Consider the following 27,196-nt stretch of genomic DNA (forward strand, 5'->3'; position numbering starts at 1 on the left):
AGGGAAAGGGAAAGGGAAAGGGAAAGGGAAAGGGAAAGGGAAAGGGAAAGGGAAAGGGAAAGGGAAAGGCTTTCAGTTACCATGGCAGTATGTTTCCATGGAAGGCTGTTGCTGCCACTGGAGTGGCCTAAAGAAAATTATTAGTTTTGAAAATTAACAAAGCTACTCACTACCTTGAAAGCCAGCCCACCCACATCCCTCCAAATAACAAAGGCATCTTTGCATCCCTGATAAAGGATTCAATAAACATGTGGGGAAGGAAGAGAGAGCAGAGAAAATACCACACAATGAAAAATAGGAGCTTCCTTTTATGCAACTAACAATGCAGAAATCACACTGGTAAGCACAAGGCTGAGGGCACTTTGTGAAATATTGCACATAAAGGTTAGCAAAATCCTACAGAACATCCTGTGTCACTGGCTCCCGAGGGGACTGCTTTGAGACTAGAGCTGCTTGGTTGCCATTTGTTTGAAATTATTTCCCTATAAATCATGCTGATGGCCCTCAGTTTGCTCACCCACCTCCCAGAAAAACCTTGGGGATGGAAAGCAAAATTTTCTTGTGGGTTGCCTAATCAATATTAAAGATCAGCTTAGCTGCTCTGATGTTCTCCTTACTGGTCAAAATATCTTTTTGAATTCTTGAAAGTCACCTTGTGCCTTCCCAACCCGGTTTCCTCACCAAGAAGACACTTCCATCACTTTTCAGAAGCCAGGGAGCCCAAGGTGCCCGGTGTAGTTCATCACAGGTAACTGAACAAACATGGCACAGATTCAGCCCTTCCCAAAGGGGCAGCACTGGGATTCAGTGATGAGACACTCATGTTCCACAGGCAGCAAAACAAGAGATTCACGGGCAACGCCAGCGGACCCAGCACTACCTCAAAAGCACAGATCACTGAGCCCCTCCTTTAGTGACCCTCCACCTAGAAGAACCTCTTCCTCATTGACATGAGAAGAGGATTGTGAAGGCCTTCCAAATGAGGCCCTCAGGGGATAACTCACCTGAAGAAAGCTGAACTCTCAGTGCAAGGTAAAGATCAGAGGGAAAGAGGCACCTGTTGGATCATCAGCTGAATGTGACTTCTCATTTCAAGGCAAAGTTCCAAGACCTGCCCCCGTGAAACATCACTCCTGTACCCCTGCCAAAAGGTCTCCTGTGCTCTCTTGCCCAGGAGGAAAAGGGAAGGAGAAGCAGATAATTTTAAAGCACAGTTCAACTAAAAGGCAAGTATACATAAAGGGTCTGGCACCTGGTTTGGCATTCCTTCTCTATTCAGATTTCACTCAAGGCATGAGCTGCACAGACACTGGGAGTGCTGCATCCCACACCTCTGGGAAAACAACCTTCCCCACCCAAGAGCCACAGACCCCCAAAGAAACTAAAAAATGACTCTGCAAGAGGCACTCAGAACTAGACTACACACAAGAGCAGAACAACTGGCTTAAGTTAACACCTCTTCCCTGCCTGGGGTGCTTTTCTCAGTTCCCAAAAAGAAATATGAGATCACAGACTGATAAAATAAATCAATAGAAGAGGGAGGTATGCCTAGTCCTCAGACAGTTTGACTGTCTTAAATCTAATGTCACACAAAGAATTCTTCTTCTGTGTCACCAAAAACAGAGGGAAAAAACCACAAAGAACTGCCAAATGTGTTAAATACATAACTTAGGACATTTTAATTAAAAAAAGCAAAATACATTTCATCATTCATCGGCTGGCATGACGTATAAAAACGTTTAAATAACAACTTTAATATTAGTCACAAAATACAGCATGTTTTATAAAAATAGCTGTATGCACTGATATTACTGATAACGTAAAACCACGCTGAATAGGCCATGCAACGACATTCAACTTTGACCTTTCAACTTCCAAGTGCTTGTTGCATCTGCTTACTTTATTCCTTCTCACTCTGCTTGGGAGGGTTTTGTGCTGCCACTTGGGGTTCTCCTTCTCCCCCCCTTGCACACAAGGCCCTGGTAAAATATTTCAGAAAGGGCTGACAAGTTAAGGTGCATCATCATGGGCATCTCAGTGGCCCAATTTTCACAGCTTATGTTTCAGAAAGTGCTCAACATGTGTGTCCTTCTCCATAGACCTCCCTTTGGTCACTTAAATCTTTGGCTTTTCAGCCAAAAACCTTTCAAATTATTCTTGGCTCTGTTGCAACACAGTATTGAAACTGGAAGCAAAAATCTAGACACCCAGCCTGAGATTACTGCAAGTGGCAGAATTTTATGGCTGCAGCACCATTTTTGTACAGTTGTATCTCTGCTTGTGGCATTTCTAAATTATTCACACACCAAAATTCACTGATATCTGTCTGCTCACATTAGGAACTCCAGGTAGGACACACAAAAGGTCATGGAGAAATACAATTTTTCAGAAAGAAAGGAAGGTTTAGCTGAGGATAGCATTAATATAATAAAACCCCATGTTAGTATTAAAAAGCCTACCTAACAGTAAATATAAACTGTTACATAAACAGTCTGTTACACTGCAGTTATCAGATTTAAGAATGTAACTGTTCCAAGGACATCAAACTCCAGAAAATTAAAAAAAGAGATGGTATGGAGTACATTGTAGTTAAGGGCAAAGATACATCAGATAAAAATCCCACCTCTCCCAGTTTTCACCCCACATGCTGACACACAAATTATCAACAACATAAAAAAGCTACCCAGAAGAAGCATGAGCAATCCTTGCACCTGTACAGTACCATCCTCATTCCATTTAAGCCCAATGAATGTAATGGAGACAGAGATCCCAGTCAACATCTTCATTCCTGAGTCTAGAGAAAGACAGGAGGGCACTGCTGGTTGAGAACAGTCCCTGCTGCTGGCAATAACAGCAGCACCTTCAAAATGTGCCATCAAGGAGAGCAGCCTTTGGCAGGGAGAGACTTAATGCTCTGCTAGGCAAGTGTGTGTTTTTCCTGATGTTTTCAAGTTTGCATTTTAAACTGTGTTCTTCTAAGAAGAAAATGAGGAAAACTTAGTGATTTATCACCTCAGATAATACAGCAGCAAACTCAACTTCTGCAGTTTAACAAAAATCAGTTGAATTATCTTAATGCACTAAACCTGCCAGGCAAAAAAAAACATTCCCATAAAAAGCTGTCCCCTTAAAGTTACAATCACATCACAAGAGCAAGCTCCTAATCAAAGTGTCAGAAGCAGAGCAGCTTTTATCAGCGCTGAAAATCCAAGTCAGAGCACAGCCTGATCCTGCCCCCCACACAGCAGGAAAGAACTTTAGAAGGCTTTATGGGGAACTGGCTGGAAGTCGCTGGTCTTGGTGGCGTGTGCCATGGCCCTGCGCCGGGCCAGGCGGGATTTGGAGGGAGGGGACAGTTTCATGGAGCACACAGTGTGGGCGGTGCTCTCCTGCTCCGCGCTCAGCTCGCTCTCGTGCTGGGACAGCTGCCGGTTCAGGGCTATGGCCTCGGCAGCAAACAGGGTCAGGTCCTTTGTGCTGCTGTTCCTGCCCAGGGAAAGAGAAGGAGGAAGCAGATTCAACACAGGCACTTCACCCACTTGTCCTCACAGCAGAGTATCTATTTCCAGGTGTGTTTATTTCTTCTTCCAAATCACTGAGACAGCAAGCAAAATGACCAGTTAATATTTGCATCTGTCCTCACTCAGAGGAGCAGCACTACATAACAAGAACACTCTGGAATTTTGGAAACAGCCACAGTTCTCCTCCTCCCGACAAGGAATTCTAATTATAAATCCAGGAAGCCACTTGAGATGTCATCCTTAATTTCTACCTGTTCTCAAAGGATGGGCATTTGGGGCCATCCAGAGAACTGCAGTCCCACTATATCTGCACCTGTGGCTTAAGGAAATGCATTTCTGATGGGGGAACCACCTGAAATCACCAGCAGCAGACACAGAGACAGAAACAGATGTATGACTCAGGCTCTCTGGCATACAGAATCTTCCATCAAATCACCTCCAAAAAGGCTTGCCCTGCTCACAATAAATGGATATTGTGAATGCCACCAACTACAACGAAAGTCAGGTCCACGTCTGTGTTTATGGTGATTATCCACCCATCAGAAAGCAGTCTCTTTGGGTAGCACATGCCTTTATGCCTTTTTCTCCCCCTCCTGGGCAGCAAGCTGACAAACCCATCATTATTTCCTGTCTAAGATTAACACTGCACTGCAGGAATTCCCTCTAATGCTTTTCCCACAAACAAGCAAGATTAGATCATAAAGAAAATTCGGAGCTTTAATATTTCTGATGTTCTTAACAAAATTAGTGTGGCACATTTATGAAGCTCCATTCTCAGCCAGGGGATGCTACCTCCTAATTTGTCAACTCCTCTCTCCCACCCATTCTTTCAGTAATTATCCTTGACCAAGTTTATAGATGTTTAGAAAATAAACCCTACCTTTGAAGAACTTGAGGGGTGGGCAATCCCCTTTCAGGAGCCTGCTAGAAGAAGCAGTTAAGAGAAGTTAGTTACATATTACCAGCTGGGAACCAAGCTTTCCCAAGAGTGACAAAAACCAAGTGACTCCCCCAAATCTTTACAACTAACAGATACTGCAAATAAACTAATTCACTGTGAGCTTACAAATCACTGTTTGTTTGCAAAACATATTTCATAATCTGTCTCCCCTCACAAGAAGATTTCACAGCTTGCAGGTATAAGACTAAAGCTTTGGAAGATCTCCACAGGGTCTATTCCTTCCTTCCTGAGCTGGGAACTGAAACAAAAGAGGACACTGCTGTTCTTTTATAAGCGTATTTACCAGCATTCTGCATTACTGTATTAGCACAATAAATTGTGTACTGCAGTGCTCGCTATTCACAAGAAAGCCATTTTAAATGCACAAAGCAATAATTAAACAAGACAAAACAAACATTTAAAGGCTGACATATTCATCCAAATATTTACCACGCAGAAAAAATAAAGCCACTGTGTATCATTTAATTAATCAAGATACAAGCACTGAAACACACAAGGACTCTAATAAAAAGTTAAGAGACAGGGAACAGCTTGTTTGGAAGAAGAATAACTCTTAATATAAAGGGGGATACCTACTCCTTGAACCCATGAATGTTGCAAAACTTGAGCAGCACTAAGTCGTTCTTTGGCATCACAAACCAGCAGCTTTGAGATGAGATCTTTGGCCTCAGAGGAAATATGTGACCAGTCCTTGTCAGGAAATTCGTATTTGCCTTCCTGAATGCTCTCAAAAAGCTTGTTCTAGTAAAGGAAAAAATATTCACTTGAAATACACCACAATCAGAAAGTTTCTCAGGGGAGACTTCCCACTCACTTTTGTCCACCTAATGTGGAGGGCAACAACTGAAACCATCCGGTCTCCTTATGCAGTCAATGGAGAGCGACAGGCAGCTCCACAGAGTGCCTCAGTGCAGCCTAAGAGGGACACAATACACTGCTGAAAAAACTTCCCCCCACCCCTAAGAGGGCAGCTAAAATACTCTGTTTTTAGAAAACAGATTCAGGCCCTGCATGGCAACCCTCCCAGGGCTCAGCTTGTATCAGAGGAATTGCAGTGACTACCATAAACCAGACCAAGGATTACAGAACAAGGGAGGATTCCAGAGTGAGGAATAGGGTGAGGAAAAGCTCTGAGATCTCTCAACAGGAGGAAAGAGAGGCACTTGCCCAACCTTACTTTAGAAACTGGTATCACTCAACTTCTATACTGCCACCCTCACTTCTCAGTGACAGCTCATCCTCCCAGCTAGCTGCCAGCATCAGGCACAGCTCTCCACTGCTGGCATTACAGCAAGTCCTGCACCCAAAGCTCAGGGGAGAACTCTGCACTCCCCACACACCCAGGACGTGCACACCCACCTGGCAAACTCTGCAGACTTCTCCTCTGTCCCAGCCACAGTCTGTGCCACAGTTGCCCACGAAAGGGGGGTAACCACTGAGCATGATGTACAGAATCACCCCCAGGCTCCACAGATCACACCTCTTGTCATAGAACGTGGCCTCCTCCATGAACACTTCCACCACTTCGGGTGCCATGTATTCTGCAGAGCCACACTAAGAAACCAAATTCAAGCAAGTTTTCAAAGGGAGGGTCACATCAAAACAAGACTCAGGTTTATCATTTTCCACTCTTTATACCAAGTGGCTTGGTGCAAAAGCAGAAATCAGGCATCAGTGAATATTGAAGTTCCTATAGCTCTTTAGCAGCACCATAATCTGTTCCACATAGCTGTGAGCTTTTAATCCAAGGTCAAAATATTAATTTACATCTTTCAGGTTTTTAAATCTTATCCATTAGTTATCAGACAAGTGTATCAAGGGAATAGATTTCTGTAAGACTTGAAAAAGAGATTTTTCTTTCACAGTAAATGGCAAAAGCACAGGACTGCAGTTTTTCAAACTAATGTGTATTATAAAGCCACACTCTGATTAGAGAACTTGCATTCTTCTTAGCTCATTGGCTTGGCTACAGAACCAAAACATGGGGAAATTAACACAAAACTAAGGTTCAAAGTCTGTCCATTAGCACACAAAAAATGGGCACAAAAGTTTCCCTATTTGATTGTGTAAGAGATAAGCAGGACTGATGTGGCACATGCTGGCCAGCAGGAGAGTTAACCCTGCCTGCTCCTGTGCTTTTGTGTATTTGTTCTGTGACAAAGAAGTGAGACAGTATTCATCACACATACTCTTGCCTGAAATGGTAAGTGGCAGTAAGCTCTTTGGAAGATCTCCTTTGGAGATAAGGAAAATTGGCTGACAGTAGAACAAAAAAAGCACAAAGTCACAATAGGTCTCTCACCGGCGTTGTTAATTCGGGAGTAGTTATTGGAGTACATGCACTGTTCAGCTTCACCCCACTGCCAAGATCAAAGTCACATATTTTTACTGGTGACATCTAAAAAAAGAAAGAGGTCAGGAAGACCGTGATTAATGGAAAATATATGACTATGTATATAGGTGAAGTAGAAAACCCCAGGACAGAATACAGGTCCCTGCTGAGACCAAGTCTCTCACAGCTGCCTTCCATTCCTTGCATCCACCTGCCCTGCCCCAGCTGTACCCACAGCACCAGCACATGATCCTGCTACATTAGTTTTTTATTTGGTTAGGCAAGTGCCAGTACACATCAGGGCACTTTGAAAACTGGTCATATAATGTGACCAACTGGCCTCTAAATGCTTCTTGTCTATCTGGCTCCTGGCCCAGAACAGATGAGGCACCAGGGTGTGACTGCCGTCCCTCTGTAAGGCCAGTTGGCTTTTTCTGTCTTAGCCAGATGTTCACATTTTCCCAGCTCAAAGAAGAATTTAGTCTCTTTTAAGCTTCAGTTCTGTTAAATTTAATTGAAGTTCACTAATGGGTTCAAAAGTTCCAAGAAAAGAGGTTCCAAGAAAAAAAGGTTTAAGAAAAGAAAAAAAACACAAGGACTGTGTTTGGGAATCAGGTTAAAAAAAAATTCAGTTTGGAAAGTTAAGAGACCAGAGCAGCACCTTTTCTGGAGATTCACACAGGATGTTTTCAGGCTTCAGGTCCCTGTGAGCAATACCTAAACAGAGAGCACAGATGTTCATTAGAAAGGACACTCCCCTGTTTTATATCTCATTCCTTCTCTTTATTAAAAGGTGGCCTGGGAAATATTATAGATCTGAGCCTGCTACACACATCTGCCCCTATTAAATATAATAATTTAACTATAAACTGCAACTGTTAAAAGTCACTTTTGAATCCTGGTATACCTTTATCCTCCTTAACTGTATAGGAGAGTCTGTCAAGCAAATGAGAACCTGCTAACACCAGAACTTTTTGTTAGCCCAAATTAATTATGTTCCTCAAAACCAGCTTACTGAGATGACTGGTCTGTAGGAAAGTTTAATTCTTTACACAGTTTAATGACATTATTTTTGTGCCTTTTACAGTAAATTTCTTTTTCCCAGATGGATCAACTGGCTTGCTGAACTCTTATCAGCACAGACAGTACTTGAGGCACTCTCCCCAGCAAAAAATCCCCTGAGTTTCCAGATGAAAATACCCCTTGGAGGTACATACTCAGTGCTGAAGCAAAAGAAAAATTAAAGGTTCAGTTAGAGATGCAGAAGGAAAGCTAAAGGAAAACAACCAAATGCTTCTTCATTTGACTCCTATCAGAGTAGGCAAACCTAACAGGGAAACACAAAGTTATCTGTGTAATCCACACAGCAAGGTGGTTCTCTGTTGTCAAAGAAGTTCTTCAAATGCCTAAAACCACAATTTCTGGAAGCTCTCCGTTTAATATGATCAAACTCAATTAGAAGGTAGAAAATGAGAGGCAAAAAAAATCAAATCAAATGAGCAACTTGGCTGTAATTTAACTGCAATCTAGTCTTGATTTAGAAATTTACACTCTAAAGACACCTGATATTACTTCAGAGTACAGGAAGGAAAATTCCACCAAACTCTAGCCAAGGGAGCTTTAAATGTCGTTTCTTCAGCACACTCCACAGAATGTGGCCTAAAATATAACAGCAGAGGCCCAATTTAAAGGAATCTGTGTTCATACTGACACAGTGCACATGGCTTTGGCACAAAACATGGCACAATGAACCCACCAAGGTGGCCTGTGCTGACATTTACAAATGTGCTGACCAAACTCCCAACAGTTGGCTTGGCTCGCAATGGGAAAGCCAACAGTGTCTTTTTGTATTATTGTGTGAATTCAAATGTCTGATTATGTAACATTTGATTTTCAGTTGCACAGAGCACTGAGAAAACAACTGCCTTTAAACACCCCTCCAGTAGATTATTAGCAATAAAGCACATCCCAAGTGGGTTTAAGGCAGGATTATCCTCCAGCTGAGTTTTAAACTACTCCTGGCAAAAGAATTAGGTGTCCTCATTCAATTTTTTTTAAAAGCATTTAGCTATAGCACTTCACCATTAAGCTGTGCAATAAAACTGCTTTAATTTCCTGTTTACTTTAGTGTTCTGTATCCTATTTACTAATTATTTTAATGTCACACGGAAGAACCATAAAGAGAACAATAAAATGAAAAGGGGATGTAGCTGATTCTGCAAGCCATGTCCCCACTGTCCCAGTTCACAGCAAACAAGAAAGCAGATTGCTGCTCTACAGTCATTTTAATCAATCACCCTCCTCTTGTTTGGGAAAAGGGGAATTAAAACTAAAAGCTCAGAGAACTACAGAAAGGTATTAGCTCAGTTGATGTTAAACCTCTTGAATGGGGTAGCTGGACTTCCAGCTGTTAAGAAACCTGCTATAGCCCTGAACATAAAAAAAGAATTTTTCCATATATTCAGCCTAAGTTTCCTGTCTCTTATATGTCCCATATCTCAAAGTCAAAATCTTCTAAACACAGGTATTCCAGAAGCACCTTCTCTGAAGGTTTAACACTGAATTATCACATGGGCAGTGAAAATTACAAAAACTCTTAATCCAAACTAAATTTGGTTTGACATTCAGATTAACTTCTTGTAACAGTCACAACATGTGACAAGACCCACATTCCTCAGGTTTACCATTTTTATCCCTATGCACTGCTACAATTTTCTTTTTAATGGGTTCAACCTGTTGAGGTACCAGTGCTGTGATTCCATCTTAGCATACAAACAGCAGAATACAGCTAAACATTTATTGTACCAGGGGCAGTACTAAGCAATTTAGGCAGCAGATGCAGATCTGCTGAGATCTACCAGGCTAATCAGAATGGAAAAATGGAAGAGAAAAAATGTATCAAAATAAATAACCAATAAACAGCCTCCATTACATGCCATTCTATTCTGAGCTAGTCACTGTAACAGTAAGTGAAGCTGCAAGGCCAGATAATCACAACATAGGAAAGACTTCAAAAGTATCCATCACATTCAGCCCAAAAATATACTCTGGGATGACCATAATGCACAGAAATTCTGGAATTTCCCAAGTCAAAAAAGCAGCAGAAAAACACTAACATAAAAAAAAAAAAAACTCTACAAACAATAACTGCTTTAAATCTAATCAAATTCCAAATTAATTGAGGGCACCTTCAAATAAAGACTGGTTCACTTAGGTCTCACAATTTAACAGTGAGAGTCTAAATGTGAGGGCCAAAAGCTACTACAAACCAACAGGTCTTGTGACCAGCAGAAATTCTGAATAATAATAGAAAAGTAACTTGACCTGAAAGACAAGGAAATTAAAATTTTATTAGATCCCTTTTGAGTAACCTTTATATGGTGGCTTGTGTAACAAGAACAAACAAACTCAACCCTAAAGTTAACTCTCTCTGGATGTTGATTCAAGTTTTCTTTTTGAAAAGCCTGTACCATCTTAACACTCCCAATTACTTAAAATACTACAATATGAAAATAATATCACAGAAGAGAAGAGCTTAAGTCATGTGGCATTGCTGTAAATAGAAACACTAGCAAAAGCTGTCTACTTAGAGATAAATACACTTTATTAGCCAAGTGTGCAGTATTAACCAGTAAAGATGGAGGCAGCCTTCTCTCACCTTTTGTATGAAGGAAGTCCAGAGCAGAGGCAATGTCTCTCACCACTTTGCTTGCTTCTCGTTCATTGAAGTGCTTCCTCTTTTGTATGTGGTCCAGGATTGACCCTGTCAGAGTAACAGGTGAAAGGGAAAACCTCAGTATGAATGCTGAACTAGTTCCAAGTATCATGAATCCATAACCTCATTTTCACACTTGACAGAAGCCTTTCACAGCAGGCAACTTCTATGGAGCAAAGAGGGGAATGACTAAGAAGAAAAGGCACAACTGAGCAGCTTCACTGCTTAAGTGTGCTAGAACATAATTTTCAAACAGTGCAGCTGTCTAGTTTAAGCACAGCATGAGAGGCAATCACTTTTTACTGCCCCAGGACATGACTGGTCTGTTTTCCACACACTGGGACAGTAGAGATTTTCCAATAGAACCAGTAAAACTCAAAAATATCAGCTAAGGAGATACATGAACACTTCAGCAAAATCCAACCTACCCCAGGTCATGGGTGGCCATACTCAAACTTTCCTCATTTTCTATAATGTCACCACTGAAACTCTGCACTGAAAGTCAAGGATACATGTTTTGTGCCTCAACACCACCAAAGTAAAAAGATATTTGACCTTTAAATACACATCAAATTTCCCACAGGCATCAAGGCAAGGCTTCTGTACTGACTTAAGGCAAAATTTGCCCAGTGATATAAAATTAAATGAAAATATACTGAAGGGCTGGTAGCTTGCAGGCCTCACTGGTATCCCTTTAACAAAGAATAAAGGGAGGTCTGATTCCTCATTTTCTTAAAGTGAATTCAATCAAACCTCTCAAAAGATTAAAAACATCTTTAAAAAACCATGTAGTCCACAGAGATCCCAGCTCCCTATGTAACCTTACTATTGCCTTCTATTTTCTTATTCAGAGAGGTGTATTTGTAAAAGCAGTCAGGCAAAGAAATTCAAGAAATAACTGCCATTTGTTATTAGCCTCAATACACTCAACATTTTCTACCTCAGGTGATTTTACTTTTTTGAATTCTTCAGTTCCAGATGTGGAAGGAAATCATCTGTTGGGAAATTCCTATTCTTAAAGCATCAATGCTACTGCCACTCCTCCACAGTGAGCACTCAGAGAAGGAAGAGAAAGGACATTTAAAAATAAGAGAGATGGACAAAAGACTGCTCAGATATGCACAGCCATGCTGTGTCAGGTGGGTGGAGGAAGGCCACTTTGGACCAGGTTATTAGATTTCAAACTCAGACATCTTCCCTTGTCAAAACCAACACCTTCTAGTTTGCTACAGACTTCTTGAGAGCACAAATTTCAAAGGGGTTTCCTGGTGTAGCTGTTCTTTGCACCTTTAGAAAGCAGCAACAGTTCTTCAATGTTTCCAGCCCCGTGGAAAAGACCCCACACTTTGCAGGAAACAATACTGAGCCAGCTGAAGTGCTCATTTCACTCAGCAGGTTTATCTGAAATTCTCTTTCCAAATAGAACTGATATTCAAAGTCTCTCAGATAAGAATTACATCAATATCAATAAAAACATACTTTATTGACTTTCTATTCAGCCCACATAGAAAATCCTCATGAAGAAAGAATAGCAGGGCACTCCTGCCATGGTTATTCCTACCTCTCCAGTACTCATCAGACAGAAAGCATTATATAAGCACCTCTCAAAATGCATTTCAGAGGGGCAAAAAAAGAAGAAAAAACCTCTTACATCATGCAAGTTCAATCTAATCAGCTCGATTTTAACTCATTCAATTATAAAATGCTGTCAGACAAGGATACTAAAGGGACTCTGCACATCACAGTGAACTGAACACAGATAAAAGCAGGAACAGAGCTCCTTCAGTTACCACAGCTACTGGAAGGCAAAGTTGAAAATGGAAAGCCCAAATTAGGCTCCAACACTGTAACAGCAGCTTCTGAGACTGGAGTTGCTGAAGTAAGGCTTGCACTGAAGATAAATGTTCTCATTCTTGCCAGCCTTGCCACTCACATAAGAATCTGCAGTGCATCAGATCTGACCTTAATTCCCATTCTTTGTCTTCATACCACATACCTAATACTTCAAATACTGTTGGTTTTTTTAAGAGAAAAGTAGCCTCAGCCCTAGCTGAGCCTGTAAAAACAGAAACCAAGAGGAAAGGAGTAGCATTATTATCCTCTCAGCAGCCAAGCAGTGACACTGACAACCACAGACTGACAAAGAAGAGAGTTAACTAATGGAAGAATATGGAGATGAAAAAAATTACAAATGCAGATTCATCTCAATCAAGTCCTATTACAGCTTATTTGTCAGAGACATCCGTGCATTAAGACAAAGGGTTATGGGAAAACACAGGATAAACACAAGATGCATAAAAAGATACAGCAATTTTGAGAAAAGTTAAATGAAAACTTTTACTCAATAAATATCCACCTCTTTCAAAAATAGTTCTGCATCTATGCAGAAAGAATTTTTATTTCTTGCACGTACAATTGCTCCTGGAAACCTTCTTGACCAGAGACAGTAAATTACATTCTCTGGGCAGCAGGATACTCCAGAAGCTCAGTTTTCCTTTGAAAGGCTGACCACATTAACTCCTGGTTTTGCACAGCCATGCAATTAGTACTGTAATTACACTCCATGCAGACAAATGTGAGAAAGTCCATAAAGTGCTTGCTGCAGCTTTCTCATTCCCCAGGTGAGTGGGAAGTGCCAGAGCCCAGTGACCACTCAGGCTCACTTGATGGGCTCTCAAACCCCCACAAGCACGGCAGATTCTCAATAACAGCAACCCCAGGCACAGGCAAAACTGTTTTCACAACAGAGTTCCATGAGTACCAGGAAATTAAGTCAATCCTACATCAAGGGGAAAACTCTGCCACAGTATTCAGATGCTGCACTTAGGATCATGCATAACACCTGACATCCTGTGTGTCTCCCCTTGCCTGAAGGCACTGTGACCCACTGACTGTATTTCAAACCTGCCACTTTAATAGAGCTGACATTTCCATAACTCTCAGAAAGGGATTACAAATGCATGACCAAACCCATCAATACTCAAGAATAACCATACTTCAAGCTGTTTAAAATACTTCCTCTACTTCTTGTCCTGAAATTCTCAAGCATTTAAAGTAAGTTCTTTAATTGTTATTTTAAAACAGAGGCAAATAGGAGCCAAAATGATTCAATGAGCAAAGGCACAGTTTCTGCACAGTACCTCCTCTCAGCTTCTCAAAGACCAGGTAGTATCTTGTGTCATCTTCAAAAAATTCTATTAACTCCAAAATGTTCCTTTAAAAAAAAGAAACAAAAAAGAATGGAATAAAAGAAACAAGCATGGAACATACAGCAATGAAGAGTTTCAGCATGGATAACTAGGAAGTGGCAGAAGTAACCAAAAATACAAGTTCTAGTTAATCAAATTGCTTTGGTTGCCCGTGGCATTAAAACTACATTTCCAACTCACACTGAAATTTAAGCATGGGAAATGTGCCAAACACCACACTCACCAGGATTGTGAGAGCTCTGCTACTGCTCAGTTGACAGGAAGATAAGTGGTAGTAGGTTGTATTTAATAATTTAAAACACTGCCTTTGTGCTGAAGGCAGAAATAAAGAAAAAATAATTAAACTGGCATTCTTTCTCTCTGGAAATCACAAAGCAAAACACACAGGGCTCAAAGGAGACAGGCATCTGTCAACAAGATATTAAATCCAGCTCCTTAGTTGCCATTTTTAGACTAACTCCTGTTTAGCTCATGTAAATTCTTTGCAGCATAAATACCCCAGGTTGCTTTGAGAATGCCAAACATGCAAGTCAGAATTTTTTACATTTAATGGTATACCAAATCCCTGAAATTCTGCATGTGGTCATGTGAGCTTGAGTTTTTTACATTTAATGGTATACCAAATCCCTGAAATTCTGCATGTGGTCATGTGAGCTTGAGTTTTTTACATTTAATGGTATACCAAATCCCTGAAATTCTGCATGTGGTCATGTGAGCTTGAGTTTTTCATCAGTTGTATACTGGATGACCATTTACTCTTAACCTCACAAATGGTCTGCTCCTCTACAGCACAACATAAGTCCATGAGTTTGGTAAACAAGCTGGTTTTTAAATTATTTCTGTATGTTATATTAAGTATTTTTTTAAAAAAAATCAATAAAAAGCCACACAATTGTAATATATATACATCATCTGTGGTATATACATTCTAGATTAACAGGGACATCTAAAAGTAGCTTCAGAACTGGCTCAAACCCATCACAGAGCTCCCAGAGCATGATGCCAGTGCCTGCACAGCTTTTCATCCTCTTCAGACATGAGCAGCAGCTTTAGAGTTGCTTCATCCTGCGGCTGCATGAAGTCAGCACGCATCCAAGTGAGAACTGTGTTAGCTTTTTGCTTATCTAAGAGCTCCAGAGCAAAAGCAGGAAGGCTGACACGAGGAGGACAAACATCAGGGGAAGGAATGGTAAGATTTCCTTTCCACAGCAGGTGGTGTCAGTGTCAGCTTTTGCTGATGATGAAATCACAGGGGAGAGTGTCAAAATGTTAATTTCTCATCTGGACAAAAGCCATGCATCACTGAAGCACAATCAAGCTACATTGACCCAGTTGCTAATTGAGTAATGTAACTATTAATCTGTAAATAGTTCCCCTAAATTTCACAGGTAAAGAAGGGGAAATTCTTACCCTGAACTGATGCCTTGAGAAGTCAAGTCTAAAATTCAAGTGGTTTTAAGGGAATACTGCAAAGCTTCTAACCTTGTCACACATAAAAAGTTGAAAACAAATAATCAAAACACTTTAATTTAAACAAAGACAAGACCATACTTACTTGTTACCCTGACACTGGTACAGAGTTTCTATTTCACGAAAAACCCGACTCCGACTATGCCCAGCATTTTTTTCAATGATCTGTGAAAAAGAGTTTTAAGAACTCATATTTGAAAAAATACTGCAGGAACTGTGCATGTAACTCTGGAATTAGGTAACTGTTCCAAGGTTTGAATCTAGGGCATGCCCACTGGAGAAAAACACTCCACCTTTGTTTGTTTGTTCAATTTCTCATCTGGCATTTGTTTACAGAGCAGTGTCAGCAGAGCTCTGGAAGGCATTCAGAGGACAAGAGAAATTAGGGCAGGAAGAGAAGAGAGGAACTAAATCCACACATTACACAGCCAGTGACCAGTTACCACAAGCTTTTCCTTGCATCATTTTAACTTTGCAATGTGCAGAACAGGATATCCTCTTGAGTTCTACCAAAAATAGATTTGAGTCACATCAGACACTGAACAATCAAAAAGAAGAGATTTGAAGAGATTCATTAGAGGCATTTAAGCAACAAGTACCAAATTCACCACAAAATGAGAGTTAAGTTCATAATGTAAACTATATGGAAACCAAATAATAGAACCTAAAGAAAACATACAATCAATCTCAGAGCCATCAGAGGTCACCTTCCTTCACACCATCCTCATGCCGAAAGAGGACAAGAACAAGGGCTTTCCACAGAGTCTGAGCCTGAATGATTGCTGCATAAATTAAAAACTCATGACATTACCAAAACATCACCACCATCTGTATCCAGGATTGGTTTCTTATTTCTGCACCTTGGTGCAAAGTTCTCTGCTACAGAAGAGGTAACCATTCACCACTAGTAGACAGGTCTCTGTATCTGATCACACACAATTCCTAATGCAGAGCTTTGTTTATTTCAACCTTTCAACTTCAACAATTTTACAAAGTACAGACAAAAATCCAGCATTTATAGAACTACTTTTTAAAGGGCCTTAAAATTCTGTGCCTGTTTTGAATAGAATCAAACATAAAGCTTCCCTATTGCTGTTGTGTTTGTAATTAAATGGGGGACTCAGGACAACAGCGAATTTGTAAATGAGCCCTAATGTTTTCAGTTCAGATGTTATAGAAAGAAGATTGGCCTCTATCAGAAATAAAGACAGCTTTACATGAATCATTGGTAGCACCTGATGCTCTCTGAACTCGGAGGAGCACCCAAAAGCTTGCACTATTTGGGAGGCCATGCTGTACAATGACTCAGCCTCTTGTTTCATAAGAAGAGATAAAGGGAGACCACAACCAAAGTAGAGCATGAGAGGACAGCTTGCCCTGGGATCCAACCATCACAGTGATTTACTGTCTGTGATTTCTACCTGCAGCTGATAAACCAGCTCACTCTGGAGGCACAACACTTAAGATGATAGGTTTTCTCAACCGTTATAAAACAAGCTTGTTTCAAGCATCAACAATTTCCTAGAAGGATTTGCTATTACCCACTCTATTGCAGGTTTTCTCTGAGATAGAGAGAGAAGACACATCACAGACAAAAGGGATGCTGCTTTTACTCTATACTTACTTTTACTGCGTATTCTTTCCCAGTTTGGAGACTGACAGCACCCTGAACTTTAGCATATGCTCCCTCACCAAGCAGCTCAGCAGTCAGCTTGTACAAGTCTGACAAAGAAATCCAGAAGGACACATCCATCAAAGTGAATTTTGAAAATGAAAGCTATTTTAATGAATAACATCAAGACAAGTTCTTTATCTGATAAGCATCCTTCAAATTTATGTAGCAATAAAGCAGACATGCCAGTCTTAACTACACTTCCTTTTTCACCTCACTCTTTCAAGTTCCAGAAAAATTAGACGTGACCTTTATTACAGCATCAAAATTACACATTTTTTCACACTAGAAATGTTTGATATCTCAGCAATCTCTAGGATCTCAGCCACCTTCCCTGTCTTCATGTAAAACTCAGAAACATTTTTTTCAGGTGGAAAACAATTAACTCCTTGCTCAGAAAATGCCTACCATATTTAATCTACTTGCAGAGACGGGCTTTTAAGTACAAAAACTTGAATATTTAAATCTAGAACACTACTACCATCTTTATTTGTAATGTACTTTCCATTGCTACTTGCCCACTAAGAAGTTCTATACCACTCAGTTTTCTCACTGAACAATATTTTACTTACAAAACTTCACAGTATTTTTGCACACATCAATTCAATCAAAACATTTTGACATCAGTGCCATTCCTACCAAAAAATTCAATGTTTAGCTAAGAAAACAGAAAAACAGCAGAAGCAAAGCAGACTGCAGCAATTAAAAACTTAAATTGTCACCAACCTTCAAACTTCCCAGGGACCTGATCTGTGGCTCTGGTTCTTTTTTTCTTTTTCCTTTTCCCACTGTCTGCTATGGGGACAGGCTGACTGCTGACCATCTCTGTGTGGCAGAACATAGAGGTGACTTTAACAACCAATCACTTTAGGAGAAAACACAAATTCTCTTGTGTGTTTATGTTCTTATCTATCCAAAAGTTTCTCTGCTTTTCTTCATCACAGGCTGCCACCTCTTTTCCAAACATCATAGGAAACCTAAAAAGGCAATTTGGGTGCCAATTAATAGTTTGGAGGTGGGGGGAGTTGATAAATAAATGTAAAACCAGGAGGGAACAATAATGCATCTGTACTGAATCCTGATCTCACAGCACAGTAAGGCAAGGCAGAGAAATAATCCACAACAGAACATGTGCCCTGATACCAGACAACACTTGCAGCCCTCACAAGGGCACTCTCTCTAAGCCACTCTACTGTTTTAAAAAGAGATTGTTTTTTTCAAGTCAGCTCAAAAAAATGAGGCTCCAAAACAGCAGGAAGGTGTGGGGAGGTTTCAAACCACTCAGTGAAACAAAGCAACCACAGGAGTTAAGGTATCACAAGGACAATCTAGGTCAGTTGATGCTGCCAAAAGGCCATAAAGAAAACCATTTCTCACAGAACCATAATGTACCTTTCTAAACCACAGATCAGTGGGTAATTTATGCTCCAAAGCAAGGAGTGTTTATGGCATTTAGATATTTTCCCCCTACGTTACTAGCTGCAGATACTACAAGAGCTTAGTCAGAGATAACAATTAACTGATGCAAGATATTATGGCAGAAAAAACACCTGCATATTGTTATTGAAGACCTAAATAAAAACACTGCCATATTTGTACAGATAACCCATCTCCAAAAAGGTTAAATGATTCCACTCTGAGGTTCTAGGTGGGAGCACTTAACACCAGTCACATCCAGCCAAGTTTGCCCAAGTTTACAATCTCAGCTGAAAGTCTTCAAGGCAGTAGCAAAGTGCACCAAAGACATTTTACAGCCAGGAGGAATTCTGATTAAATTCACTTTTAGTGATTTTGTACTAGAGAGAAAGCAAAATCAATAGAAATAATGTAATTATGAGAACACTGGTAATGAAAGAGCAAGTCCCAAAAACTTCTGTCAATTCTCTTTTAACAGACTGTAAAATGCAGTTTTTCTGCCTTTCACTGTTTCACTGTTAAAACACTCAAAACACAGGAGAAGCTCCAAGGCAAAAATCACTCCACAACAACCTACCAATACATTAAATACTTCATCTTTGCTCCATTACATTTTTCTTGTTCTTATCTGTCAGTAATAGCTACTGTGAGTGTCACTTAGAACCCACATGTCTGAAAATTTAGAACAAGTGTTATTTTGAAAGTCCTTTCTCCTTAACAACTTAGTGAAACACTTAAACATATATCACTCAAAGCCTCAAAACAATAGTAAATCCTCATTTTCAAGTCTTAGGCAGAATGTGTTCAGAAATCATCATGATGGATGTTATGTGTGACTTCCTAAATACAGTAATATAAAGCACATTTTACCAATTTCTCAAGAAACTGCTTCCTTTTAACTCAAACTGACACAACCACAACTTCAAATGTTAAGATAAAGAGAAGGTGAGCCTTTGGCAGCTAATTCCAGCTATCCTCTTTTTCAATTCAACCTCCATCAGGGCTGAAATGACACACATGAAGCTGCTCAGAGATAGGGCTGCTCTGCTTGAAGGTGCTGCTTGATTTCCACAAGGTATCAAACAAGTAACTTCAATGACCTGATCTTCTACAAGTCATAGCTAGGCAGATTCTATTCCATTTCAAACATCACCATTTCAGAGCTTGAAACAGACTAAAAATCAGCAAAAATCCCAGAATGTGAATCCTGTCTCTTAGCACAGCTGACATATTTCTTCACAGCCAGCTCCCGCACTCTACCAGCTGGCTCTGATATTTACAGTCAGCTGTTTATTAACTCACTACATTATTTCAAGTCCTTTTAGTCTGACTCAATTCCTAAATTGCAGAGAATTGCTTCCCTGAAAACAGGAAGTTCACTAGTCATGTACACAGAAACGAAATTAATGAAAAGTTGACATTTTTAGCCTATAGTCTTCACTAAACTTGCCATCACAGTAAAGCATGAAACATTTGCTGTATTAGACTCTTGTTACTGCTCTGCTCTGCTATTTCACATCATTGTGTAGCTCACTTCTGTCAACACAGCTCATCCTTTAAAGGTATCACAGCTTCACTCTCATTACTCACTTTGTTACAATGAACCAGTACTTAAGTAACAGCCAGTACTACAAGAAGATTCCTTTAGTCCAGACAAACACTTTATAGAGATTTTTCAAGCTTTCAAAAGAAATGTGGTTTTTTTTCCTACAACCAAAAGAGTTTCGGGTGACACTGAAGGACAGTGTGCCTCAACCATCCAAGCAATGCTGAGGTGTTCTGCGTAGTGCAGGAGTGCTTCTGGTGACAAGGACACTGTGGGCTCTGAGGCAGCTCACCCTGCCAGACAGAGAGCTCAGGGACTGGATGGACTGCTCTGGAGGGAAATGGCCCATGGACACACCAGGTCCAGGACGAGTGTCTTCAAATTCTGATCTGTCCTTCTCCAGTCACGTTAGGATTATTACTCACAGGGTAATGTTAGCAGTAAAAGCCACGCTGTAAGTAAAATGAGAGCAAGTTTCTGTCTTAGCTGCAGTTTTGTTGAAGCCCCTGAATTTTATTACCATCATCATAACTCAGTGTTGAGGCAATATTTAACACACACATTATTCAGAGCCTGTGTGGGAAGGTAGTTACAGCTTTTCTCTTTTGCTGTAAAGAAAAAACTTGCAAACAAAGCCAAGAGAAGAAGAAAGGGAACAATTACCACAAGTTTCACTTTATTCAGATCATAAATTGTCTTTCATCTTGCTTCCTAACACTCCACATATGAACATGCCAAAATCCACTACCCAGACCTAACTTGCCTCTTGTTCTAATCTGCTTCCCAAAGGAAGGAAGAGTATATTAGGAAAGCAAGCACATGTGAGTAACGGGAAGCACTTGGAGAACACAGGAAAGATGCCTTTTCTATTAAGAAAAGAATACCTTGTTTGTGTATTTGAACTCAGTGGAAGAAAGCAGAGTCCTGGTACCACCACCTGCTCCAAAACTGGGTCTTGCTTGAGCCAAGTTGTTCTGGAGCTGAAAAGAAACACCATCACATTACCACTCAGAAATCATGAAAATATTTTTCCACACATTTAGGTAGTGCCCAGAGTCTAAAGACATTGCAAGGACCTGTTGTGATGGGCTTCGCATGAACACACAGCAAAAGCACACCCCTAAAATTTTATTGGAACAAAATGAAAACAGACTTCAGTCCAGTTTTCATCTCAGATTAGTCTCACATTGTTCCAGGACCCTCCCTTCTCCATTAACACTGATTCCTGTAGATGTGGCTCGTAATGAAACTGTAAACACTCAGCAGGTGTGTCCAGTTTCTCTACAAAAACCATGTATTTGCAGGAAGCTCATAACAACCCAAGCTGCCTTCATAAAGCAACTACATAGTGATTGTGTTTGTAATGTCACACATCAAGAAAGATACAATTTGAAGAGGAAGAATGTGCAATGATGTATGAAAGTCTGGTGTCAAATCAGAAAGACTATTTTATACTCATTCTGTATTAAGTATATTAATTTCAAATTGTAAGAAGCTGAACACTCATACTTGATTTTTGCACTAGTTTGCCACAATTCATTCTTAGCTGTCAGAGTTATCTGCTCATTCCACCTCCAATACAACTTTTATTTTCATTTAATCTGAGATATCCATGAAGGGAGAGGAACTTAAAAAACATTCCAACATCTTCTCAATAATATACAAGAGCATTAACATTTTCAGATGAACACCTGAAAGTTCACAGGAAGCCCAAGCAATCCAATTTCATTAAAGAGCAAGTCTGACAACAATTATTGATCCAGCCTTATCATGGCATTACTGTAACAACTCAGAGTGTCACAGCTGACACCACCTGCCTGAAACCCTTCATGCTGAGGAAAAGGTTACAGCAACCTTTCTCCTTGTGTCCATGCTTCCCCCTGCCATTCCCTCTGTCACACTTTTCAGAAGATCAGTGTCACATTATCTCCTGCTTGCACAATTTGCAGAGTAACTTTTTGGTACTCTCAGCTAACACTTCCCTTGCAAACTAAACTAAGTGGGGGTTTTCTGAGGTTCCCAGTCAAACCCTTCAGCAATGGATGGATCTCACTTTTCAGGAGAGCACATCAAGTTATTTCAGATAGATTCCTCCCACCCCAATTTTATTACTTCACCAGGGTGACTGCTGGGGAAGAAGGGAGAACCTTAATGGGGAGGAACTCACACAGCACTCCTTTCCCTCTTGTGTTGGAGGAACAGCGTATTTTGACACACATGCTGCAGACGTGAGACCTCCTGAAATCAGCCTGTGTTTCCCCAGGCACACATGAATTTCTTTGAAAGCATTAATTATCATTCAGAATGACAGCAAAAGAACTGCTATCATCCCCACTGCAAAGACAAAGGCAAATGAGAAGTGTCCTGATCCAGCTAAGATGTAACAAGTAAGGAAAACAAATTAGACTGAAGGTGGCTTAAAAACATTGTAATCTTTCTAATTTCTTGTTCAAGGACAAGGTGTCTCCAAGGCAGCCACATGGATGGTAGGATATAATAGGGTGTATTTCACAGGGCTAATAAATTATTGTAAATTATTGTAAAATGTAATGTAAATTCCCTGTTGGGAACAACATGGAACACACACTGGTTACTGCACTAAAGAACATCCTCTGTCCTTCCACATCCAACAGAATAATCAAACAGAATATTTAATGCTACTGACCACTGGCAGATAGTTCATATTTAAGATGCACCATCAGGGCAATAAGAACTTAGCAGAAAAGTTATTTTAAACTCCATCACACACATTTTAAATGAGAAAACTCCTAGCAATAGTGTGTTGACTCAGCTACTTAAAGGCTTTCCAACCTCTAGAGCACTTTTAAATGAAGGAGATATCCAATGTATATAGCTTCTAAGCAAGAGAGCAAGCTGTTTACTCTCTTCTACATCTGATGGCATAAACAACTCTAAGAAGATTGTCTCTGCATCACCAAGTAGCTCCTCTAATCCCCCTCAGCTCCCTTGCTACTGTAAACCAAAGAGAAAAACTTCTTAGAAGACAACTTTTCATTTCACACAGATAGAAGATAAATATTTCCTGCTCTTGTGCCACACCCCACAAATGATCAATCAGATAATCACACTACACAACATACACCTACATCAGCAAGTAGCCTTGTTTGGAGAAGCTAATCTAACTTAATGTTTTTCTAAACTTTGAAGCGAGACTGATTTTTCTTCATTTTCCCCTCCCTGTGCTTTCAACTCTGAAATCAAATCATTAAACTCCACAGCATTGTCACACTTGATGTCACGTAAGATTTGTACCAGTGTTCTAACATTTGTTACCAGGTACTAGAAGGAGAGAGGAAATTCCTCACAGACGTAAATACTATTTTTTAAAGTATTATGGTGTACTGGTACCATGAAATAATGTCATAGAAGCATTTTGGTTGAAAAAGACCTTTAAGGAACCAAGAAAGGGTCAAATGCACAAGGCACCCTACTTTACCTGGAAGGCTGCCAATACAAAACACTTTTAGAACTGAAGTGAAAGAGGTTCAGCTCTGCAGGAGTGTTTTGCCTTGCTTCCATCCAGCAGCTGGGAGGCACGAAGAGGAGCTCTGTTTAGGCAATAACAAAAACAAATGATAGTTGTTTGAAGTTATCAAAACATACACCAATCTTCCCAAGCCAATTATGAGTCATAACATTGTATGATAAAGACTTTTAGAAGGGGTCAGCTTGTAAGTGGCAAAAGAAAAAAATAAAACATTTTAAAAAATAAAAATTAAAAAAAATGGCAGTGGCTTATTTCTCAAGAAATCTGACACTTCACAGACAAGTGCCAGTGGTGTCAGGGAATGGGTTGATTTTTGGCTATCACAAGTCCTGCTGATGCCAGCAACCGAGCTGTCACCCAGGGCTGTCCCGCTGCTTTTCTTGCCTCAGAAGGTCACCCTGCTCAAACTAATGCCACAAAGTACACATTAGGCAGATTTTCAGCGTTCCTCGGGGTTTACAATTGCCGTTTTATGCCAGAGGAAAAACACAGGAACTAAAATATTTCTCGTGATCACATCTAGGAGCTGGTTCATTCCCCTCTGTTCTCACTCCAACAATGTCCTCAGTAGAAAGCAGCTGCCGTAGGAGTGAACAGACTTACCACTCTTTACTGAAAAACGCGCTCTGTACGAAACAAAGCGCCTTAAACCTTCGGGGAACAAATTTCCAGCCCCCGACACGAGGAAACTCCCGCATTCCTTGGGGAGGGCCCCCAGACCCAAGCTGCTGGCCGGAGGGCTGAGGCACCTTCCAGCCGTCCCCGAGCAGCCGGGGCTGCCGCCGCTCCCGGCGTCCGAGCGCTCTGCCCGCCACACTCCCGGACGAGCCGCAGGAGCCCCTGCGGGCACCGACCGAGCCCCCGGGGACTCCCCTCCCCCGCCTCCCCTCAGCTGGGCGAGCCGGGAAGCGGCACCAGCACCCCCGGCCTCACCTCCATGGCGGCCGCGGGTCCCTCCTCGGCGGGGCGGCACCGCCCGCCCCCGCCCGGAGCGCCTGAGGAGCGGCGGGAGCGCGCGTGCGCGCGGCACCGCCCCCTGCCGGGAGCGCGCAGGGCGGGCCCGCGCCTCCCCTGAGGGGCCGGGACGGGGGAGCAGCGATGGGCGAACAGCGATGGGCGAATAGCGATGGGCGAACAGCGATGGGGGAACATCGGCCGGCCAGCCCGGCTCCCTGGGCTGTGCTGGCTGCTTGCGGCCTTCCCCTTCCCCCGTGAGCGATGCCACAGAATCACTTCGGCTGGACAACCGAAGATCGTCGGGTCCGGTCTGTGGCCGGGCACCGCTGTCTCCACGGCGTGCCACGTCCCGTCGTTCCTTAAACACCTCGCGTTCAGTAAAGCCAGGCGTGCCTTCAGGCAGGACAGACTAAGAACGGAAAGGAAAAGTAAGGTAACAACAACCAAGAGCTTGGATACAGCTAGGGAAGCACAGCATGGAAATTCTGCTGTTGGACAAAGTGTCCAAAGGACTTCGAGAAAACCTCCTCAGCAGCAACTCTGTATCCCACCCTCACTTGCTCCTATCGCCTTTGGGATAATCAGTCCTTCTGCATTTTTTCTACTCCTCCTTGAATAATTTAGATGCAGCCTCTTGTCCTCCAGCTAATTCCTTACCTCCCCACAACTGATCTGTTTCTGTATTAGCAGTGGAATATATTTGTGTCCAATACAGCTACAGAAGAGAGGCAACAATGTAAGAGCAGTGGAGGAAAGGCAAACATGCTAGTCAAATACTTTTTAAAATATTTTTTAACAACTACGATTAAATTAAGCTTTTAATTTATCAGTTTTATGCCTTTTTAGATTGGTTATATTTCCAGAAAATATATTTGGTTGGAAAAACAATCAGGCTTTCTTCTCAGCAGAGACACAAGGCACCTGCTTCGTACAACAGCTCCAAGAGAAAAAATAATAGCAGAAACCTTGCTTTGGATTTTGCAGATGAGTCCATTCTTTCAGTTTTACAAAGAAAAGTTCTGATTTACTTCACAGGTGTTAAAAAGGCTCAGGAAGAAACAGCTGTCAATGCTATTTCCCACTGTAAAGCTGAGCAAGAAGGTGGATTCATTTGTGGAGAGGGTGACAAGAAGTAGCTCATTTCCATATTAACTCAGATTGGCATTTTATAAGGTTGTTCTCAGTTTGGGTGACATTTCAGCTCTCAATTTAGTAGAATAAATGAAAATACAATATAAAATGTAAACTTGGTAAATTTAGAGTTTGTGTTAAAAAGAAAAAAAGAGTAGATGAACTCCTGTGAGATACTACTCCCTGCCTTATTTGTGATGTAGTATCGTTTCCATAAGGATTTCACACATCCATGGAGATGCTAGTTTTGCTGGGAAGTGGGAGATGTTGCTGCCTAGACTGCAAACATTGCACTGTGTGGCTGCAGATATCAGAGCAATAATGGGAAACTTTGAAGCAGAACCTGAATATGCCTGGAAAAAAATCAGAGTAAATTGCAAATTATCAAGTTATCAGACTTTGGAAATCATGTATAGATGTTCTAGCTCATTTTGGCCTTTGTGAAGATCTGGGGATTTTCACACCATGTTATCCCCATTTCACCTGGGAGATGGAAACTGCCCAATAGCAAAAAGCCTGTAGGAAGATGGATGGCAAAGGGAAATAGCCCTTTCCACCTACAAAGGACCAGAAACTGTATTCAAGGTGCCATGGAGTGAGAACAACTTCTTTTAGCTATAGTGGCCCAAAGCTTTCAAATGTGCTGCCACATATAGGCTTAGTAACTTGTTGATAACACTTTTTTTCACCCAAAGCTGTTCAATTCCAGTAGTTTTTGCTGTTGTTGAAATGGCTCTGGTTGAAACACAAAATTCAGCTTAGTTAATGAGTTACAGCTTCAACCCATGAGCATCCCAGCTCTGCAGTTTCCGTCTGGATATGCAGCTTGATATCCTCTACTCTCAAAGCCACAAGCTCAGCAAATCCAAGGCAAGTTCAGACCTTTGTTACCTGCTCTTGCTGCCTTCTCTGCCAAGGGGCCAGGAAGATGCACCACAGTTTGAGAGAGCGGCCAATTCCTCAGCTGGGTTCAAAGGACGCGGCTCAGAAGCAAAACAGTGCCCGAGACAGCCAAAGCCTGCAGGTCCTGGGATGGGATGGGGTTAGTGACCATCACTGGTTTCTCTGTGGTATCCTCTCCCATGATGAAAGCAAGCTTTGTTCTTGCCACCAAGCTGGCAGGATAAACAGCAGAAGCATTGAAGCCTGTTTTCTGAGGGATGCACTCGTGCAAGTTGGTGCAGCATCTGATGTCTAAGAGGGTGCAAGCCCAGGAATAGTTCTCCACAGCAAAGCCAACCCCAGCAGCTGTTCCCCACAGGAATCTCTGGTAGGCCATTCAGGCTGAGGATGCTCCTGTTTCTCTCTCTCCCCTCAGGGAAGGGATTAGGAATTTTTGCTCTCCACTAGCTGCCCACCTATTTCTACAACACCTCAAAACATTCTATCCTTAAATGGTTCAGGACTCAAGTCTGTACAATTTCTCATGTTAATCTCCACTTGAACAGAAGTAAAGGGTAGACTGTGGGAGCAGCTCAAATCCAAGCAACCACATTCAGACTCTCAGCATGCAGAACTGTACCAGTTCATGGGAGGTCATGTCAAACTTCTGTATTTTCAAACTGAATTAAGTGTGTTTTTTAATTCCCATTCATTGCTTCTTGTTCTACCTTTTTCTGCTGGGTTAAAGGGCTCCTACACAAAACAGCATCTTCTTACTGTGGGAGCAGATGTCTGTTCTCAAAGCAAGGTGGATATGCTTTTGTTGTTTTTCTGTCCCTTTTGTTCTTTGAAAGATAACCCAGCTGCACAACACAC

The 27,196-nt window shown here is 41.3% G+C and overlaps 1 protein-coding gene across 6 annotated transcripts; it reads right to left on the minus strand.

Moving 5' to 3' along the window:
- Positions 1-1,651: 1,651 nt before the first annotated feature.
- MKNK1 (MAPK interacting serine/threonine kinase 1) lies at positions 1,652-24,366 on the minus strand. Of its 6 annotated transcripts, none has more exons than XM_015636774.1 (14): positions 24,284-24,366; positions 23,300-23,411; positions 20,727-20,822; positions 17,607-17,705; positions 16,833-16,930; positions 15,294-15,373; positions 13,670-13,743; positions 10,473-10,577; positions 7,476-7,531; positions 6,785-6,880; positions 5,842-6,036; positions 5,059-5,223; positions 4,402-4,445; positions 1,652-3,486 (listed from the first exon to the last, which is right to left on the minus strand). In XM_015636774.1, exons 4-14 carry the CDS (start codon positions 17,701-17,703, stop codon positions 3,258-3,260), a joined length of 1,239 nt encoding a protein of 412 aa, XP_015492260.1. In that variant the 5' UTR covers positions 17,704-17,705; positions 20,727-20,822; positions 23,300-23,411; positions 24,284-24,366; the 3' UTR covers positions 1,652-3,257. The 6 variants fall into 6 exon arrangements, with proteins under 6 accessions (XP_015492260.1, XP_015492259.1, XP_015492256.1 ...); XM_015636773.1 differs by having other exon boundaries at positions 4,402-4,442; positions 17,607-17,857; XM_015636770.1 differs by having other exon boundaries at positions 17,607-17,857.
- Between the last annotated feature and the right edge of the window lie 2,830 nt (positions 24,367-27,196).

Source organism: Parus major, chromosome 8, assembly GCF_001522545.3.
Source record: "Parus major isolate Abel chromosome 8, Parus_major1.1, whole genome shotgun sequence".
Taxonomy (NCBI): Eukaryota; Metazoa; Chordata; class Aves; order Passeriformes; family Paridae; genus Parus; species Parus major.

Coding starts and splice junctions, on each gene's coding strand:
- MKNK1 (XM_015636770.1), bottom strand. CDS start 17,721: ATGTTCTGCCACACAGAGATGGTCAGCAGTCAGCCTGTCCCCATAGCA. Junction 15,374..16,832: donor GGAAAGAATACGCAGTAAAA/GTAAGTATAGAG, acceptor TCTTTTTCACAG/ATCATTGAAAAAAATGCTGG. Junction 4,446..5,058: donor AACATTCATGGGTTCAAGGA/GTAGGTATCCCC, acceptor TGCTTCTTCTAG/CAGGCTCCTGAAAGGGGATT.